Source organism: Schistocerca gregaria, chromosome 6, assembly GCF_023897955.1.
Source record: "Schistocerca gregaria isolate iqSchGreg1 chromosome 6, iqSchGreg1.2, whole genome shotgun sequence".
Taxonomy (NCBI): Eukaryota; Metazoa; Arthropoda; class Insecta; order Orthoptera; family Acrididae; genus Schistocerca; species Schistocerca gregaria.
This window is the reverse complement of record NC_064925.1, coordinates 4,873,312-4,893,071: the sequence shown is the minus strand read 5'-3', so window position 1 is coordinate 4,893,071 and position 19,760 is coordinate 4,873,312. Positions and strand designations below refer to the sequence as shown.

The 19,760-nt window shown below is 35.5% G+C and overlaps 1 protein-coding gene across 2 annotated transcripts in view; it reads left to right on the top strand.

Annotated features, from left to right (window-relative positions):
• LOC126279135 (protein FAM151B-like) overlaps nucleotides 1-15,143 on the top strand; it is a 379,014-nt gene extending 363,871 nt beyond the window's left edge. For both annotated transcript variants that reach the window (XM_049979636.1, XM_049979637.1), the window contains exon 5: nucleotides 9,679-15,143. In XM_049979636.1, the coding sequence (XP_049835593.1) occupies nucleotides 9,679-9,831 (153 nt within the window). In that variant the 3' untranslated portion in view covers nucleotides 9,832-15,143. The remainder of the gene's footprint in view (nucleotides 1-9,678) is intronic.
• Nucleotides 15,144-19,760: the final 4,617 nt, after the last annotated feature.

Below are 19,760 nucleotides of genomic sequence, written 5' to 3'. Positions count from 1 at the left end.
TTAAATTCATAGAGGGAGACCAAGGGGTGGATATACTAACAGACACAGAAGGATACAGGTTGCAGTAGTTACTCTGAGATGAAATGGCTTGCAGAGTAGCATGGAGAGCTGCATCAAACCAGTCTTTGGACTGAAGGCCACAGCAACAACAAAATCATGACTTCTGTTTGATTTTTACTCGTTATGGAGTTCCCTTTTTCTGGCACTAAATATTTTTATTCCTATTGTAATCCACTAAGTTTATTGCTTACTTCCTTTTGCCAAGATCTAGGAGGAAAAGATTCATTAAATATATCTAAAAAGGAATTTGTCATAGTTTATGATGCTTGGGCCATAGTGGTCTACAGGCCAGAGAACTGTACTTAGTTTATTATGGAATAAATACATATTTCTTTTGCTGAAATTCCTTTTTATATACATTTCTGGAGGCTTTAATTTATTTACCTATGGGAGCTCAATAAACAGAGCTGGATGAGCCAAAATAATTATGTTTAAGCGGAACTTGTTTTCATTTTCAAATAGGTAATTTGTAATATTATTGTCAATGCAGTTCATTGATTTGCCATTTTTTCTGGTGCATTCAGAAAAGTTTAAAGTGAAATGAGATTTCTCTATTAAGCCAAAATTTTTTGTAACCACAGCTATCAACTAACACATTTAAGTTGAAATCTGCTACAATCACATTTCTTGCATTCTTTCTTAAGCTTTCCTAGCAGGCATAGGAACTTAGCTGAGACATTTTTGTTGTACCACATACAAGAATTATGTAAATTGGTATAATCACCTTATTCAGACTACTTAATTCTATGGAGAAACTCTCAAACATATTCTTTTTGTTTAAATAATTTAAGTCTTCTCTTACTTTATAACTAACTGAAGGAGCAACAAGAATGTAGGAGCCTCTTCAAGATTTGTTTCTCCTACAAAAACTGCTAGCTGCCTTAAAATTATTAATACCGTTTAAAATTTGTAAACAATCTTCTGTTAGACAGTGTTCATTTAGGCATATTATTTTGATATTTGCACATTCTGAAATTTTTGAGTATTTGAGGTTTGGTGGTTCTGCTGTTACACTGCTGATATTCCAGTGCATCAGTAGAGCATTTTTGTTTTTGACTATGATTTCACTTGCATCACCTCTTTGGTATCCATACTTTTTTTTTATTTTTGCATGTGTTCCTGTGCTTTGTCTCCCCCATCATTCTGTGTCAGTTTCCCTTGCTTTTTATGATTTCACACACATCTGTGAACATTTTACTAAAATTCATAGAGGCTAACCTATTGAGGTGTAGAACATCCATCCCCAGACATTTATTATTTAAAGACTTGATTGGGTCAGTAAACACTGCGCAAGACTGTCACATTGTTCTCTGATACCACCATTTATCCTATTCACGTAAGTATCACTTACCAATCTTCTGTGATTAATTGCACCAAATACCAGTCTTGAGATTGCGTACACAGTTTTTGCCAACATAATCAGATTCCGTGTTTCAGTGACTATATCTTCCTCACTGCTGCTGTGGGTGGAGTTTCTGGCCACACAGGTTGAAACACATTCAAGATTCTCAGCATTTCTAGTTTTGTTCGCATTCTCAGTTGTAGTTTTTAACACACTCAATATGTTTTTAAAATGTCAGTTTAGCTGATGAGATCAAATTCCAAGTCAAACAGCAATCTTGCAATCTGGCACAACAGCATTTTTAACAAAGAATTGCCTATTAACAGGAAATCATTTTTGTCACCTCCTTTCTTTGATGGACTGACAAGTTTGTCCTTTTTATTATAGCTAACCATTTTCCATTCATGTTTATCCCTTGCTGTTCCACTGACTGACTTCTCTGTAATGTTATTCATTGTACCATTTGCATGTGAAATTTTATCATTTCACTCACTAAAGTATCACTGAAACCTTAACTTAAAATGCACCCAGAGGCGTAACTCAGTGAGAAAAATCTGTAAGACTCATCATGATCATCATCATCACGATTTTTTGGTCCATTCTTATCCATTACATAATTAAGTAGTAAACTGAATGTAGGAAAAGTCAAACTTGAGAAACAGTTGGAAGGGGGGGGGGGGGGGACAAAGACAGATTCCAAGTAACAAATGGTAATGGTAGAAATTATCCAATGGCGTTTCATTGTTCAAGAATTCTTTTACTGAATAAAAGCACTGTTCTATCTGAAATGACTTAAGATTATTTTCAAAGGAATTTGTAATGTTGCTGCTGTTTTCAGTCACTAGGTAGGCCATTGAAAAATTAACTGTTATCTGTGTACCACTTTTCTGACATAATACTGTTCTAGGTTGAGACATGTGGATATTACAGCTGTTCCTTGTATTGTACCTATAGATCTTTTTTCCATAGACCCCCAGATCTGTTTACAAGATACTTATATTCGACTATTATTTGATATCTACATCAAATAAGCAGATAAGTTGGTTTGTAAGAAGCCTTAGCATTTTCACTATCTGACATGGTGCTCACCATTTTGAGCCTTTTTATTTAAATCATAGTATGTTAATTTTGATCAGTGAAGGCAGTTGTTACTTTACACTATCCTTCATTTTCACACATTTAATCTGAAGTTAAAATGATAAAATTAATAGGAAATTTGACTTTTAAAAACATCTGTTGCTTTATCTGTAATACGAAATAGCTGCTGTTTGACTCCTTATTTACTTGACTGGACTAATTTCTTTTTTAGACTAATAGCTGTGTATGTACTGTACATAGATGTCTGTTTACAATGAATACTGCTGCTGGGTGTGCAACTGACAGAAAGCAATAAAACTTAAATCTATAGAGCCAGACAATTTGTAAGAGAAGGGACAAATTAGGCAGGTTTTTAATTTTCTTTGAATTTGTAGTGACTCTAGATTCGTTGATTTGTCAGATGGGAACCTGTTTTAGATCTTAGCACCAGAATACAGAACCCAACTCTGAACAATAAATTTTAAGGTAAGTTGGAGATAAAAATCATTATTGTCTACATTGTGGTAATGTAAATCATAGTTTATGCAAATTGATTTTTATGATTGACAAAAAAATAATGTTTGGGAGTAAATAATGGGTGAGAGATTGTGTTGATTCAAAGATATTGAAAGGAGCCTCTTTCGAGTAAGATAAGCTATTACTTACTTTCCACAGTGTAATGCTTCATTTTGAGAGAATACTTCATTCGCTTTTCCTGTATTGCTGTTGGCTATAATTTCATTATATTACAGGAGTGAAACAATAAAAAAATTAAAAATGTAAGTTGGAAAATCAACCCAGTGATAGATAGTTCTAATTACCAAACTAGCCAAACTGAGTTTCATGATTAATTTATCTCTATGTTTAATTTCAAACTTTTTATTTCATTTTGTGCATAATTATTGTTATTATTTTCTGGTATTGGCAGGTCAGTTTTATTTGTTTATTTTGCATTAAATGAGATTATTTCAAATGAAGACTTGAATGGCTTGTTGTAAACAAATTATAAGCTTGTTGAGATATGGCCTGTGTTACATCTAATTTGGTGTGTTTATGTCATTGATTAATATACAAAATACAATGGAATGAGTCTGTAATTGGAGGATATCGTCTTACCTCCATTTTTATGTGATAGGAAGTAACCAAAACTTAATTATCACTCCTGAAAAAGTAAAGTTATGTAATTGATTTTTTGCATGCACTTGTCTGCACACTTTACATGCATGCACATTGATATCTGTGAACCCCAGTACCATAGGACACTGCTACAGGAGTCAAATAAAATGCTGCAGCTCATTGATAAAGTAATCATGTGGCAGTAGATATTGAATGTATACATAAAATGATTTTTTACCTGACAGTGATTCAGATTCCCCACTTAGCATGGACATAGACATGTCTAGGTACTAAGGCTGTGAGAGGGGCTGTGGGCTGCAATCATAAGAGGAGCTGCCACTGGGATACATTTGGCCCAGGCTCATGGTGTTGCTCACTCCTTGCTGAGTTTGTAGCTGTTCATATTGCACCACTGCACAGCCAAGCTGACTTAGTGTGTTTCCTGTCAAGTGATTAATTTTGAACTGTCGTATTGCTGCGCTGACTTGCTATGTCTGAGACTTGTTAGTGCTTCATTCACTCAATGAACTCAGTCTATCATGTGCATATAGGAATGTGTGTTCATTTCCCTGTGGTTTTGTGCACCTGCTGGAGCAAGTGACAATAATACTTTCTACCTACATCGTAGAGGGTAGAAAAAAAGGGCAGGATTGTTTGACCTATGGGTAAGCTACACAGAAATGCTGAAGAAACTGAACTGGCATACTCTTGAAGATAAACTATCTTCAAAAAGTCTATTTACAAAGTTTCAAGAACTGGCTTTAAATGACAACTCCAGGAATATACTACAACTCAACTACACATAGCTTCTGTAGGACTGTGAGGATACAGATAGATTACTTGCAGCACACATGGAGGCATTTAAACAATATTTTTTCCCAGGCTCCATGGTACAAAGGGATATACCCAATGACATACACTTCAGAGTGGCTTGTACAGTACAGACATAGATGTGGATATGGCAGTGAAGTTTTTAATGATGGAGTTCTTGCATAAATATTTCCCGGTTCACTTACCATGTCAGATTCAGATAAAATTCCAAGCTTTCAGTGATATGCAGCAACATCTTTGTCACGGGATGAAACTGACTGTTGTGAACTCTCAATGTTCCCTCTTTTACACCCACATAATAGCATCCAATTGGCTGGATTATGTCATAATGGTACGTAAAGAGGTGGTGTGCTCTAGGTCCATAGATTTTGCTTGCACTCTCTATTAAGCATTCCCTGCAGAACCATTCATTACATCAGGTAGTGAACTGCAAGAAGTATTCCTCTGTGTTTTTTCCTCATCAAGTGCACACTTCCATGCATTGCTAAGTGCATAGCCAGTGTCTCTACTGAAGTTGTTTTCACAAAGTCCCAGTGGTTCAAAGCATGAACAAGTATTGAAACAAAATCTTGTGCTTATTTAACACACTATGCTCCACCACCAATGATTTATCCAAATGCTTGTGTTTCAGGTGGCATTGATGCTCTTTGCAATGTTCAGCAACCATCCGTATAGACTAGCCCACGTAACTATTGCCACACTTGCATATTCTCGGCACTCTCAGGCCCATATTACCTTTAATGGGTCGTAACATTTCTTTAATTTTTCTGGGGGACCAGAAGACTGGTCCGATTCCTTGCCTGTTTAGGACTCTACCTATCTTTCTAATTGTTGCACCATAGAATGGAATCTGCACTGTGTGACGGTCCTCTTGGCTTGTTTGAATTGCATTGCTTCTCGGCTTTCTCAACAGCTGTGGTCTAACATCATAAACAAAACACCTATTCCTTCTAAACGCCATCTTCAGATGCTTAATCTCAGAACTAAGGTGGTCCATGTCCAATATAGCTCTGGCTCTGTGTACTAAGGTGTTCAGCATAGCTTTTTTCTGACATAGATGGTGAAAGTTACACACGTGGAGATATGGATCTGTATGTGTTGGTTTTCTTTCACAGAATGGCTGAGTCATTAATCTGATTTCCATTTAACACACACATCTAGGAAAGGTAACTTGCCACCCTTCTCCACCTCCACCGTAAATCTTATGTTGGGGTGCAAATGATCAATGAACTGCTACAGTGCTTCACTGCCATGCAGCCAAATTAAAAATGTGCCATCAAAATATCTGAAGAGCACTATTCAACACTCTTTCTTCACAACCTTCCATGAAAAAGTTTGCTATGGCTGGAGAGTATGGCAAAGACATGGGTGCTTCATCAGTCATTTCATAATAATTTCCACTGTACAAAAAGTATGTGGTTTTCCAAGTGCGCCAAAATAATTTCAAAAATTCTGGGGAGAAATGAGTGTCAATTTGTGTGTTGATGTAGATAATTTGTTTTCCTTATTTTAAAGGAAGAAGCAGTGTGACAATCCTCACTGAGTTGGTGGAAGTGTGGGCAACAATGCACCATCTCATGAGACAGTAGTTAGATGTTGCAGATGCATCTAGACTGGCTGTGGAATGGTGGCCCATAGTCATGCTGCAAAAGTGAAGTTTGAAGGTCCTTTGACTAAACTAGCTTCTGTTCTCAAGGAGTTTGTTATTTATCTTATATTTTGACTTCCAAAATCCATTTTATTCATCCAGCTACCACACACTTGTGTTGACACCAATATGCTCCCATTGACCGGATGATGCTGGTTTGCTTGAAATTGCTTTTACAAAAATTTCTGAACCAAACACAAAACACTGAAATGTCCAGGATGTTATAACAACAATATGAGAAGAATAAATTGCCACTCACTGTATAGAAGAGGCGTCAAGTCGCAGACAGACATTGAAAAGATTACTAAACTTTCAGGAGTCAGATAAAAAAGTCCTTCTTCAGAAACAAAAAATGCACACACACCCACACAAGTACACAACTCAAACACAAATAGGTGCCATCTATGGCAACTAGGCAATCGAGCCCAAGTAGCGGTAGATGGTAGGTGGCTCTGTGTGTGTGTGTGTGTGTGTGTGTGTGTGTGTGTGTGTGTGTGTGTGTGTGTGTGGTGGAGGGGAAAGGTGTTTATTCTGCTTCTTCAAACTTTTTTGTCTGAAAATGCCTCATTTATGTGGTGAGTATCAATCCATTCTCTTCATGTTGTTGAAGCAAGTATGATGCCTTCCACCTAGCTATATCCTATTAGAGAGTTCTCCACACAGCAGAATTTTAGCTGTTTGTATCTAGCCATCAAAGCTCTTGCTGACAGATTAAGCTGTAAGTGTTAGGCATACTTGCTCAGTTTTTGAAACTTTGTTCCTCTGTGAGATCTCCAGCATCCTCCTGAGACAGCAGAAAGGAAAACTGTTCTGTCTGTGTTATTATATCATTATGGTTGTCTGACTTTCACTGTCATAAAGAAGCAGACTGATTATACGAGTCTCAAACTTTGTTATTTTGACGTGGGGAGATCATGTCAACAGTAGATCAGGAGACTCTGGAGCCATATAGTGATCCTGCATATATATTGAAGACAGGAGTGTGCAAGCACATCAAAAAGACCCATGAAAAAACCTTTCCAGTAATTGTTTGGTGGAAAATACCTTCATCTGCCTTTGCAGTTACTGCAGTCCTCCTTTCACTCATAAAATATGACAATTTTAACAACACATAGGGTCAGTGGAATGTATCCCTCTTCCAACCAGAGGCAAAGAGGTGCATTCAGATGTTGAGGTGGAGCAGATTTTCTGCTTTTTAAGTTTCCCCTAAAAATATTCATTATCTTACGAAGGCAACATTTAGAATGAAATAAAATATTTACAGTTGATGGTAGCACAGTTTACAGCTGATGGTAACACAGTGCTCTTGCAAAAAATTGCATAGAGGTAAAGCAGGTCATAATTTTTCACAAGTAGGCTTTTCATGTCCTACTGGCTGTAATCACATTTATAGCAGTCCTACTCTCAGGGGAATGACCAAACAAATTTCAAAAGGGATTAACATTTGAAACACGTGGCTTACAACAGAAAAAGAATATTTGTACAGAACAGATACTTGAGGTATAATCATAGATTCTCCAAATGGCAGTTCAAGTATTACAGTGTTGTTGTGCTTATGTTTCAGGACATTTAACCTTTAATGTTGCATGTTACTAATAGTAAAACAATAACTTTTTGTAAAATGTGAAACATGACCTTCATGGCATAAGAGAATGATGTTTTGAATTCTGTCTCTGAATCTTCACCAGAAATGGATGGGAAGTCCTATATTCACTATAAAAATGTTTAGCAAGTAGCAATGTAGGTTACATTAGTCCTATGCTGCTTGTTTTAAGGACCAGTCAAATTCAAATGAGACAAATGGAAAATAATAAGTAAACTGTTTATTATTTCAAAAGTAATCATCACAATTTTTAAGACTTTGCTACACTGTAAGACAAGCTGGTCAATGGCTTCATGAAAAATGTTTGCACTTCTCTACAGAACCATGACTGTACCCAGGTTGGCACCTTTTCATGTGAAGCATTGCAGCAAAGTCAAAACAACCTTGGCATCATATGAGTGGGCAGTATCATGCAACAGAATGATGCCATCCATCAACTTTCCTGAGCATTTGGACTACATGGGGTGCTTCAATTTTTGGAAATTGTTCATGTACATGTACATTGTTCATGTAAATTTATTGTGACACTGTGAACCAGAAAGTCAATGAGCAGCAGGCCCTTGCAGTCAAAGGAGGAGGAGCTTATGTGACCTATTGTTTCAACTATACTTCATAAGTTTTGCTGAGAAGCTCTTACACATCCTCCGTACAGACCTGATCTCTCCTCATGTGATTTTCATCTTTTTGGAGCCCTGATGAAAGACATTCATGGGTATTGATTTGCATTGGATGAAGAGATGTGCACCTGAGTAAAACCATGGTTCCATAGGCAACTACAGGCATTTTATCCAAGAAGGTATAGACTGGTTGCCTCACAGTGGGGTAAATGTATTGACAGTTATGGTGATTACTTTTAAAATAATAAACAGTTCACTTACTTTTTTTCCACTTGTCTTGTTTATATTTGATTGCCCCTCTTACATAAGCAGATCACAATTTCTGAAATACGGAGAGGTTGGAAGTGACAGCAGAGCTTAATGATGAAACCATATAGAGACACAGATCATGTAATTGGAGTGGGGAAGGAAATTGGCTGAGTCATTTTGATGCAGATTATCCCCACATTAGCCATAAGGAATTTAGGAATGGCTGGGTGGGAAACTGAACCACCATCCTGCTGAATCTGAATCCAGTGTTGTACCACTGCACCACTTCACTCAGTCTAGAATAGCGCAGTTACTCTGATGCTGCCGTTCACTGGACCTTTTATAGCAGAGAAAGTTTAAATGCTTGCATAAGTAACAATGTGTATGGCAGATGAGGAATGTTTAGTTACAGGTCACCGAAAGGGGAACATAGAAAGCAGGAGTGATATAAACTTTAATGCTGATGGAGGGGAATAATATTTTCAAAATCTGGGCACGAGGGATGTAGCACAGCCAGGGCACATACGCGTAACAGCTTATAATAATAAATATTTTTTGTACACAGAGGGTACAGTATACTATTATTCTTATATTTACAACCAGACAGCAGCAACTTAAATTCTGAAACTGGCAACCTGTCATCATCATTTGCATGTACGTACCAAAATGATGTATTCCTGCACATATTGTTTAATAGTATGACAGATGATATTTTTTTATTTTTCTATTTGTCTTCTTAGTTTTCTTATTTGTAACCTGCTTCTTAAGGAGTAGGGGGAATGATGTGTGTGTGTGTGTGTGTGTGTGTGTGTGTGTGTGTGTGTGTGTGTGTGTGTGTGTGTGTGCGTGTGTGCGTGTGTATGCGCGCACGCGACTGTGCGGTTAATTTTATCTGTATATTTTTGCAAGGGGTACATAATTTTTGTGCATTAAAAAGTTGTGTATTTTCTACTCTGTTGAGTTGGTTTCTGTGTTTTGCCATGACTGTATTTTTAATGTGAGTAGTATTTATTGTATTGATGTTTCATTGTGTGAATTAAAGTACCACAAGTCATTCGTTCTGAAAAAAAGGAAGCACTGAAATTTGTACTATTTGTAGGGATGTCACTTTATCCTGTTTTTCTATATATTGCAGGTGAGCAAGAGGCGCATTTATGTGGATTTGCCAGAACCTTTACGTGGTCAAGTACTGAATACCACAACTCCAGGATCAAGCAGCAGCAGCGTTGGAATAATAATCTCTCTTATTGTCCTTCCCTTCACTCTTGCTCTGTGCAGACTTCAGTAAATCATTTATAGGCACTGCTGAACTGTTTAAGGATTTCCAGTAAGAGGTCCTTTGAGTCAATGTTATTTTAAAAATTTTCTGCTCGAATGTTGCTTCTTGCTGAATTCTTGGTAATATGTGAACCAATTGTTATGGATAGTATTAAATATAGCCCATGATTGAGATCAAACATTTTTTGTGTGAAGTCAAAAGTGTAATGTTTACAGTCATTAATGCAATTCCTCTATGATTAGAGCTTATAGTAAGTATGTTAGAAGTATTTATAGTATAAACATTCCCCTCATATCAATTCAAATGGTTTTTCTAGTTTTGTTATGAAAAAGAATGAGGCAAAGACTTTTGTATCTGTGATCTGAGAATCTTTTGTGTTAATCAGTGTCCAGTGCAGATGAGTTCGTCTATTATGTAAATTGTTTTACCAAGAGCCTGTTCACCTAAAGTGAAAAAGAAGAGAGAATGAGTCAGCATCAATCATCAGCACTATTTACATTAGAGCATCAAATGTATAATAAATAACTTCAATATGTTTGGCTAATTTACTACTACCATTATCTATACCTGTTTCATTGGATGAAACTTGCTATCCCTGTTTGCCATATTTGAGATTGCTGTTGCTTGGTTCTCTTATTTCTTGTACAAACGTAAGGGCTTTACATCAGCAATATAGATAAGAAAATGTTTTGTTTTCTTTCTGTCTGCAAGTTTGAAATGTTGAGGAGCAAATAATATAGATAAGCTATACCTAGATATGCTTGCAGCTGTATTCATAAATATGTTGTGAGAGGAAATTTAAGCTTTGTACTGATTGCACAAAGTGCAAAATACTCCTATTGCAGAGTTTACCAAACTTGACACAGACCTTATACACTGTAAGATTTGGACTGCACAACAGTAGAATGTGGCAAAATTATATTAGCAAAATAGAAATATGTTAATTTCTCATAATATTCATCATATCCCATGCTTCTGAAAGAGTTACTAACCACAGTACATAGAAATCAGTGTAAACGAAAATGGTTATATGTTGTAACAGATCATTTTTGTGGCCAGTAATTGTTCTCTGTATATAAATAAATATTTTTCAGTTCTCTCTACATTTTACTTGTGTATTTAATTCTTTTTATTTTGGCCCTGAAATCTTAAATCATTTAATATTTCTCTCTTTAAAAAATCTTCATTATATGTAATATGAGATGATTTTTTTAAAAGCAGTAGAGCTTTGTAGAGACCAGAAGAAATGAAAGCTTGAGTCTTTATAAAAGTGTGAAACAATTTAATGAACATTATGAATCTGCTATACAGTCTGCAAAGAATGCTTTGGATTGGACAGTTTTTACTGTAAAAATATTTAATAAATTTTAAGTGCAGTCAGATGTATAAAATATCAGTAATGTAACAAGATAGTGAATGTTTTCATTTTATTCATCAGAGGTACTTCTTAACAACAGCAAAAATTCATCAGTTTACTAATTTAGACATGTAACAGACATATGATGTCCAACCATAGCCACCATTGCATAGCAAATAGGGAAAGAGAGACCATGAAGTGTAAGTTCAGTGTGTTATATGTGTCGTACCTAATGTTTATACTCTGTGTCGTACCTAATATTTGTACTCATTGTATCTACATCACATTGGCAGGAGAGGCTTGTTCTGCTGATAAGTCTAAGCTGCTTTCTAAATGAATTATGACAGAATTTGTGTGAATTCAGATATCGAGAATGGCTCTCTAGATAAATTATTTGCAGTGGGGTAGTAGGAAAATGTGTGATTTGACATATTGTTAGTGTAATCTGTTCTCATAACACTAAAAAGAAAATAACATTGGTACCTTAATCTGCTGGTGTATTTTGATGTGCTCTTCATTAACCATGGAATTAACATCCCTAATTACAATATTTCTCATTAAAATGATGTGAAGTATTTATGTCCACTTCCCAATATTGGTAAGATAGGCCTATGCAAATGTTTTTAACAAGAAGGATTTTTAATAACAGTATGCAATAGCTAAACTTCACAATCAAAGGATTCAGTGATACAAATATAATGCTAAAATTAATGAACTGAGTACTTACTGATACTTTCTTCAATATGCCAAACAGCAGCTAACAACATTTAATGTCACAGAAATTAGTTGGAGATGAAAAAAAAACTCACTTAAGTTATTGTGAGCTTCATACACATCAACATAGCTCTACAAATCACAATTCTATTTTTTTTGTTATTCCAGAAACATATCTTAGTTTATTGTTATACAAACATGGTATTCAGTATAAAGAAGTCATTTTCACAATATTGCTCTGTTGCTTGTATCGGTGTGTAAATACCAGCTTGGTATGCTGACAGGTAGATACATAAGCAGAGGTCCAGAGAAGTATTTTTCTAGAAATAGGACAATATGTGTGATAACAAGTGTCCCAAATGACCATTTAAATCACAGTTTTTGGCAATGCTGTACAGTAGCTGCTCCATAGTTAAATGTAGGCTTTAAGTACTTGGTTCAAACTTTTCCCTTTTTCCATATAACAATACTGATTTAAAGCATCAAGCTTTTGTCTGCATCAAAACCACTATTTCTTGTCCTTGAAAACAACTGTAATGTTTTAGTTCAAATTTTTCTTGTTTCTGTGTGTGAAGAATCAGGTGATGGCTTTAACTTAGCTGGCAAAGATTAGAAACAAAAGAGAGCAGTTGTAAGGAAATGAGAAGTATTGGCCCGTAATCTTCTGTTATTTGAGAAGAGATTTACTGGATTTTGATTTTTATCAACATTGTTAGCTGATCAAGAACAGGAAAGTAAATTTAATCTCAACTTTTCCTATTACAACTTTTTCAACAAATTGGTTATTTTGTGCGCTTATGTACTTAATCCTTTGCTACAGGTAGTCATTGTTAATAAGTGATCTATTATTTATTTGTGTGTGTAACATGTGGCAATTTTAATCTAATTTTCTTTGGGCATCATGTGGCTTTGTTAGCATTGACTACCACAAGCAAATGTTACAATTTAAATACATGCTGTGGCATCACAGAATATGAATCAGATTATTAATAAAAACAACATAAAGGCAGGTGACCAATTGGACAAAATTATTTTCTACATTCAACAGGCGGAAATACACCAACTATACTTGGAATGACTTCTTGAGCATTGAAGCTGCTCAGATTGTTCATTCTTTCTAACAACTTCCATGTTAAATCAGATATGGTAGTGTTGTTCTTGTATTATAAAAGGTAAACTGAACAACAATTTTCTTTTGATAGAAAATGTACTGTACATACTTTGTTTTGTGCTAAATATCAGCATGATTAAAATATGACAAAAATACATTAATTGCATGCAACTTTTTTTTTAGAGCCAAAGAGAATTTTTTCTACATTTTTTAATGTACTAAATATGTTTGTTTATCAACAACCAGAGTTTTACTGTGTTTTCACTTTTAGGCTTGGAGAAACAGCCACTTGTTGTTTTGTTCTGGGTGGCTGTATTATCTGCAGATTTATACTGTACTTTCTTGTTTGGTGAAAAATGAGTGTGCTTATAAATTCTCTCTTAGCTCATGATGCAATGTGCCCTACAGCATTGTAGCTATCTTATAGAATATGTGTGTTTCTGACTTCTATTGTTGTTGCTGATGTTTATTGTAATATTTAAAAAAATGTGATACTGAGTCTGTGTAAAAGCTATTTGTCAGAATCTATAGTCATAGACAAAAATATAGTAAAGTATTATGCAACAGATTCTGTTAATTTTGTATGTTGTAGATTTGTCAGTGTGGTGTCTTTTTGCAATAAAACATCCTAATTTGTGTAAAAACTTCAAACTGTTTCATAAAAGTTATGGTAACCTACAAGAAGTATATTCCAGATTTACTGTTACTTCTGCATATCTGCCTGTCAAATTATTGGGCTTACATTAGTATATGAATGCATTCAGAATGTTTGCTGACATTAATTGATTTTCTCTTAAAACTGATGACTCCTGATTCAGTAATTGAAAGTTTCACAGTAAACAAGTGAAAGTAAGTTACATTGCAGCTCATGTAATACCTGTTTTTCTTTCATCTGCAATGTGCTTCACACTAACTTTTCGGCTTGTCTTGCGGGTACTTTACAAGTGATAGTGGTTCAGGGCTGAACTCAACAGGAGAATTACAATCAAGTTCTCCCATCAGTGGTTCATAGTTTATATTTAGTTATGAAAGAAAGAATCAAAATATATTAACACCTGACTAGAATTATTTCATTGCTTCATGAACAATAGGACTTAGTGTTTAATGCTGTAATAACACTGTCCTTCAAAAACCAGTGTCTGTTGAGGTAAATTTGTGGCATTCAGCCACATGTCATATTGAGCAACAGAGAAAACAAGAAGAAGTGTGGCAGAAATAGATCACGGTTGTAATTCTGAAACCAACAAATAAGTCCAAGAACAATCCTAGAAGAAATTAAAGAACATCCTAAGAACAGAAGTAACTGTGAGCAGAATATGCTGCATAAGGAAAACCTTTGAAAACATTGAAAACATTTTTGATATCAGTACTGAAAAATAAAGATGAAACCTGGAGAATTTGCTCATTCTGGTTCTGTTGGGGCAAAATGCTTGTATTGAGTATGTAAGAATTCATAAAATTCAAAAGGTTTCAAATTTATTGGCATTCTATCTGGACTTGTAATACTTCTGCAATAAAAAACAGTCATTCAAAACACATGGTGTGGGCTACCGTGCTTTTATTATATGGTTTGTTTTTATTCATGTCACTAGCAGTCTATGAAATACTTCATAAGATTGTAAATGGAAGAACTAGTTCTATTAACATTATTTTAAGAATTATCTTCTGTTATTGTGAAAAATCAACTTCAAAGACTAAAGTAAATCATGGTAATATGGGATCAGAAGTTAACTTAATCTTTTGAATGTTGTGAAATCATGGTAACTAGTTGTTTATGTCAGATGCACTATTTTTAATATGTGTTAAAATTATCTAATAAATAATAATAATGGAAATGTCTGCATTTTTCTTAGACTGCACTATACTATAGCTTTTATCATTATAGTAATATCATAAATTAAGAGACTGGTGTAAATCACAGTTCTCACTTCAAGTACTCGATGCAGCTACCTGAAAAGATATGTACTTGACCCAATTTGGTCAGTGGTGTGATGTATAAAGTGCTATTTGATGGAATTATAATAAATATTTGATACAAAATCTGCTTTTACTTATGAAATGCCTGTAACCATTATCAACTCACTTTGTTTTAAGTATGCTAATAAAATAACTGATGAATAAAGATATAAGATGACCATATTGTTAATAAAATTTCTTGTAAGCAAGTATGTGTGTTAAGACAAAGCCAAGATAACTTTACTGCTTTGGAAATAAAGAACCACTAGCTCACATACTAACAAAAAGTTAGAGAGCCTGTACATATAATTATAACAGTTTTGCATTAGTATCTTGATTTCTTACAACTTATTGCTCTGAGCTGTAAATAGAGAACCTGATCTCTTCCTGAGTGATTTTCAGTCCCTCATCATTGTTCATTTACAACTTGGTGGGATCTGTTCAGCAGTACCTCAGAAATTCATTAGGTACCTACATCTCATCAGTTGCTGTAGCCAGGATCGACTCGCATATTACTCCTTGACTCATGTTCTCAGACTACATTTCCATGTTAGTCTCCATGCTGGAACTTCACACATTTTATTTATATCCACTTGCAATAAAATTAAATTCTTTTGTTAAAATACCAAAAATAAGCAGAATGTACTTCGTGCATGAATTCAGTTTTGTTACTGATATTCACTTCATAATAACATTTTACTTTTGAAGACCAAAACAATAAACTGGTCTGTGTCAATGCCACAGGTACTTGCATGCCACTATCACATGCCAGCTTATTATGGGCCATCTGGAGGACTTTATCCTATCCAGTCAACACCTAGAATACCTCGTCTTGTTCAGACTCATTACTGACATGTTCATGATCTGAAATCATTATAAGGACAGCCTTAACTCTTTCCCCCATAACCTCAACACCTACTCCCAATTGTGCTTCACCTGGTGCTTGCCAGCTCAATGAATCACCTTCCTAGACTTTGATCTCCACCTCTCAGATGATTCCACAAATACTTCTTTTCATATTATAATGGTTAGGGAGAGTGATAATGTGAATTGTTCAGATCTGACATAGTTATAGTAATTCATGTGTAGAAACACCAGAAATTGTAAGTCCAGAAATGCACACAGGTATAGATGTGAGCAGGTTAACAAACATTGTGGCAATTCTGGAACGTTGAGTGAAGATTCATTCTTTCAACTTTTGGTGTATGGCTTGATATTTACCTCATCTTCCCAATTATGTACAACAATGGCAGCACAGCTGTGTGGAGAGTAGGGTGTAGCTCAGTAGGAGAATGAAAACTTGTGACTTCTGCATATTATAACTTTTAATTAACATTTTCAGCCCCCGGTAGCTGAGTGGTCAGTCCGATAGAATGTCAATCCTAAGGGCCCAGGTTCGATTCCCGGCTGGGTCGAAGATTTTCTCCGCTCAGGGAATGGGTGCTGTGTTGTCCTAATCATCATCATTTCATCCCCATTGATGCGCAAGTTGCCGAAGTGGTGTCAAATCGAAAGACTTGCACCCGGCAAATGGTCTACCCGAGAGGAAGCCCTAGTCACACGACATTTACATTAACATAATATTGGGAGAGTGAAAGTACATATGTCTTTACTGCACCAGCTCAAAAGGTGGACAGATACAGAGATTGGTGAAAAAACAATTGAGGTACACAAAACGAGCATATTCAGATATAATCATACCTCCCTATGATATCATTGAGACATGGGGACAGCGTGAATAAGAATCATTACAAGTATTTATTTATATGTGTAGGCCCCCATCCACCATCACTGGATGTCAGTATACAATGGTGGTGCATTATTATCTGCACCTTTTTTGTACTTGAAACTTTTGGCCAGTCAGGGTCCTGTGACCGTTACTTATGGCCAAGTTTACTTCATTTACTCCCAGAATGTGCATTACATAACATATGTATTTAATTTTACAAATTATTACTACTATTACAAACAAAATAAATTTCAAGTGTTGTGTCAACAGGTGCATTTGAATTCAGAGTCTGTAATTTGATTATTGGAATGTAACTGCTGCTGTTGCAACATTGTCCAGCTTTTGTACCTCACATGATGTACGCTCCACAAGCACTTCAGTTTGTTAACACTGTAGTTAAGCTGTGCTGTCCATGAGTGTGCTACAATTTCATTTATTTACCCAAAGTCAAGTAAAGTCTTCATCCCACTGCTGCAATGTGGTGTGCTGAGGCTTGTGCATAGCAGAACCATAGGTGCTGTGGCAAGAAGATTCATCATTCATGGCGCAGGCATTTGTTCCTGTCATAATCCATGTTTCAGTACTTGAACCAGGCTCACACTATAAGCTTCCTGAAGACCCTTGAATATGTTCAAGGTAAGCCTCCAATGCCTTTATTCATTGCCATACCCTCTCTGTGGTAGAGCATCTTGTTGATACCCAAGTCCACCAACGTTATAAATGTTCATTACTCTCCAGCACTGGCATACATTTCTTTATGGGAATACATGGCATTATGGGTCTCAAACCCTCACAAAATGTTCTTAGCTCATTTACAGTTATAAGGCCACATATGCGGACCTGGAAAACATATTCAGCTTTACATTGCATCATATACATAGTTTTTACATTTCAGCACTGTTACCATAATGTACATTTAAAATATATTGACATGCCGGGTTTTCATATTTCATACTCCATACATACACATTTTCAAATGGCATTTACATTTCTTTACATAAATATTTTACAAAAATTTACATAAACACTGTACAGAAAATATACATACAATACAATTAATATTATGTACATTTCTTATGATTTTATGTCATATAACATTTTTCAGTTTATACAATATCATTTTTATGACATTTTGCTCTTGCGCATTACCCTTTGAATGTTCATTTTTGAAAAATCTGTATTCACAGTCTCATCTTACTTTAACAGCTACAGGTTGTCATTTTTTTCAATCTCATTTTCCATTATTGACAAAATAGTTGCATCCAACATTATCACCCTGATGCATGAGTTTTGTTTTCATACATCACACCTGACACAAGTATCCATCATTGCAGATGCTGAGGAAAGAAAGCTCCATAACATGAAATTGCAATAAGCCTGCATAACTATGTTTAGCTATGCCTCTGACAAGTTTAGTAGGATGTTCCTGCTGGAATTGCTGCAAGGGAGATATGGCTGCCAGTTGTGTTGGTTGTTCTTGCCATGTTGTTCATTAGTTCTTGTGGGGTCTGCCTGCACGCTGTCACCCTGTGGCTGTGCAGGTCTCTCTTCAAAGATAAGATCAATGTAATCAATAACTGAAGGGAAATTCACTATATCATGCTCAGGACTGGTGTTTAATTTCTCATGTATGTTATAGTCTGTCAGTAAACTCAAGGGCGAGTGAGCAAGTCCCCACTCTGCCTACCCAGTGACATCACAAGGTGCTTTTGCAGCCTGTTTCACAACACAGTACCAATCCCTGCTGTGCCATGCACTTTAAATCTGTGGTGATGCTGTGTACAGATATGTCCCAGCAGTGTTTTCTTTTAGATAAATGCATTAAAACCATAAGGAATAGGAAAGACATAGCTTTATCCAAAACACAGCATTATAGAGTAAATAATATTAATGTAGAAATGGAAGTCAGGATTCTTCTGGAAACATAGAACCGAATGCCTGTTCATGTGAAAGCATGTTCCTCTACTGCTATTCATAAAATAGACCCTATATAGTGCACTCAATCTGTAGAATTTAAGGCTTGTTCTTATTCCATGTTTCTACAAAAAGGTATAAGTTTTCTTTGAAAGACTGTGTTGAAATGTAACAATTTTGCAACATGAAGCGTGTTTAACAAATAGTGAGAAATTTATAATTTCGTGTTGTTTATTAGACTGATTCACACTATTCTTTTTGTCACTGTCTTCATAAACATGTCCGATAGTGTCTGTGCACTGTTATGCATATTGGGTAGTCTGTCTATTGTCAGATGTCAAAAAAGTTATGTTTGTTTTGATAGTATCAATGATTATTTGTTTTGTATATAAACAGATTAGAGAATCGGTATTCCATTTTGTTATAAGAATGGAATAATGTGTATTAAATTTTTAGTCATGTTACATATTGCTTTTGGTGAGTCTGCTATGTGTAAAACTAGGGCGTACAAGTGGTATAAACATTTCAAAGTAGGCCTTAAAGGGGAGCAGATTTACAAGCATAGATGAGATTAAAAACGCAATGTTAAGAGAGCTATAAATTATCCCGAAGAAACAGTTCCAAAAGTGTTTTGGGAAATGGAAAAAGTACTACCGTAAGTGTATAATATGTAATGGGAAATATTTTTAAGAGGATAATACTGTTGTAGATTAACAGATGAAGTTCTTGCAAAATAATAATAATAATAATAATAATAATAATAATTAATATGTGACTGCATCTTGTATGTCATGCTTTTTATATAGTGGAAACAAAGGTGATGTGACTTACCAGACAGAAGCGCTGGCAGGTCAAACACACAAACATACACACAAAATTCAAGCTTTTGCAACCAACAGTTGCTTCTTCAGGAAAGAGGGAAGGAGAGGGAAAGATGAAAGGATGTGAGTTTTAAGGGAGAGGGTAAGGAGTCATTCCAATCCCGGGAGCGGAAAGACTTACCTTAAGGAGAAAAAAGAGCAGGTATACACACACACACACACACACACACACACACACACACACACACCACACACACACACACACACACATATCCATCCGCACATACACAGACACAAGCAGACATCTGTAAAGGCCAAAGATATATTTTCCCACGT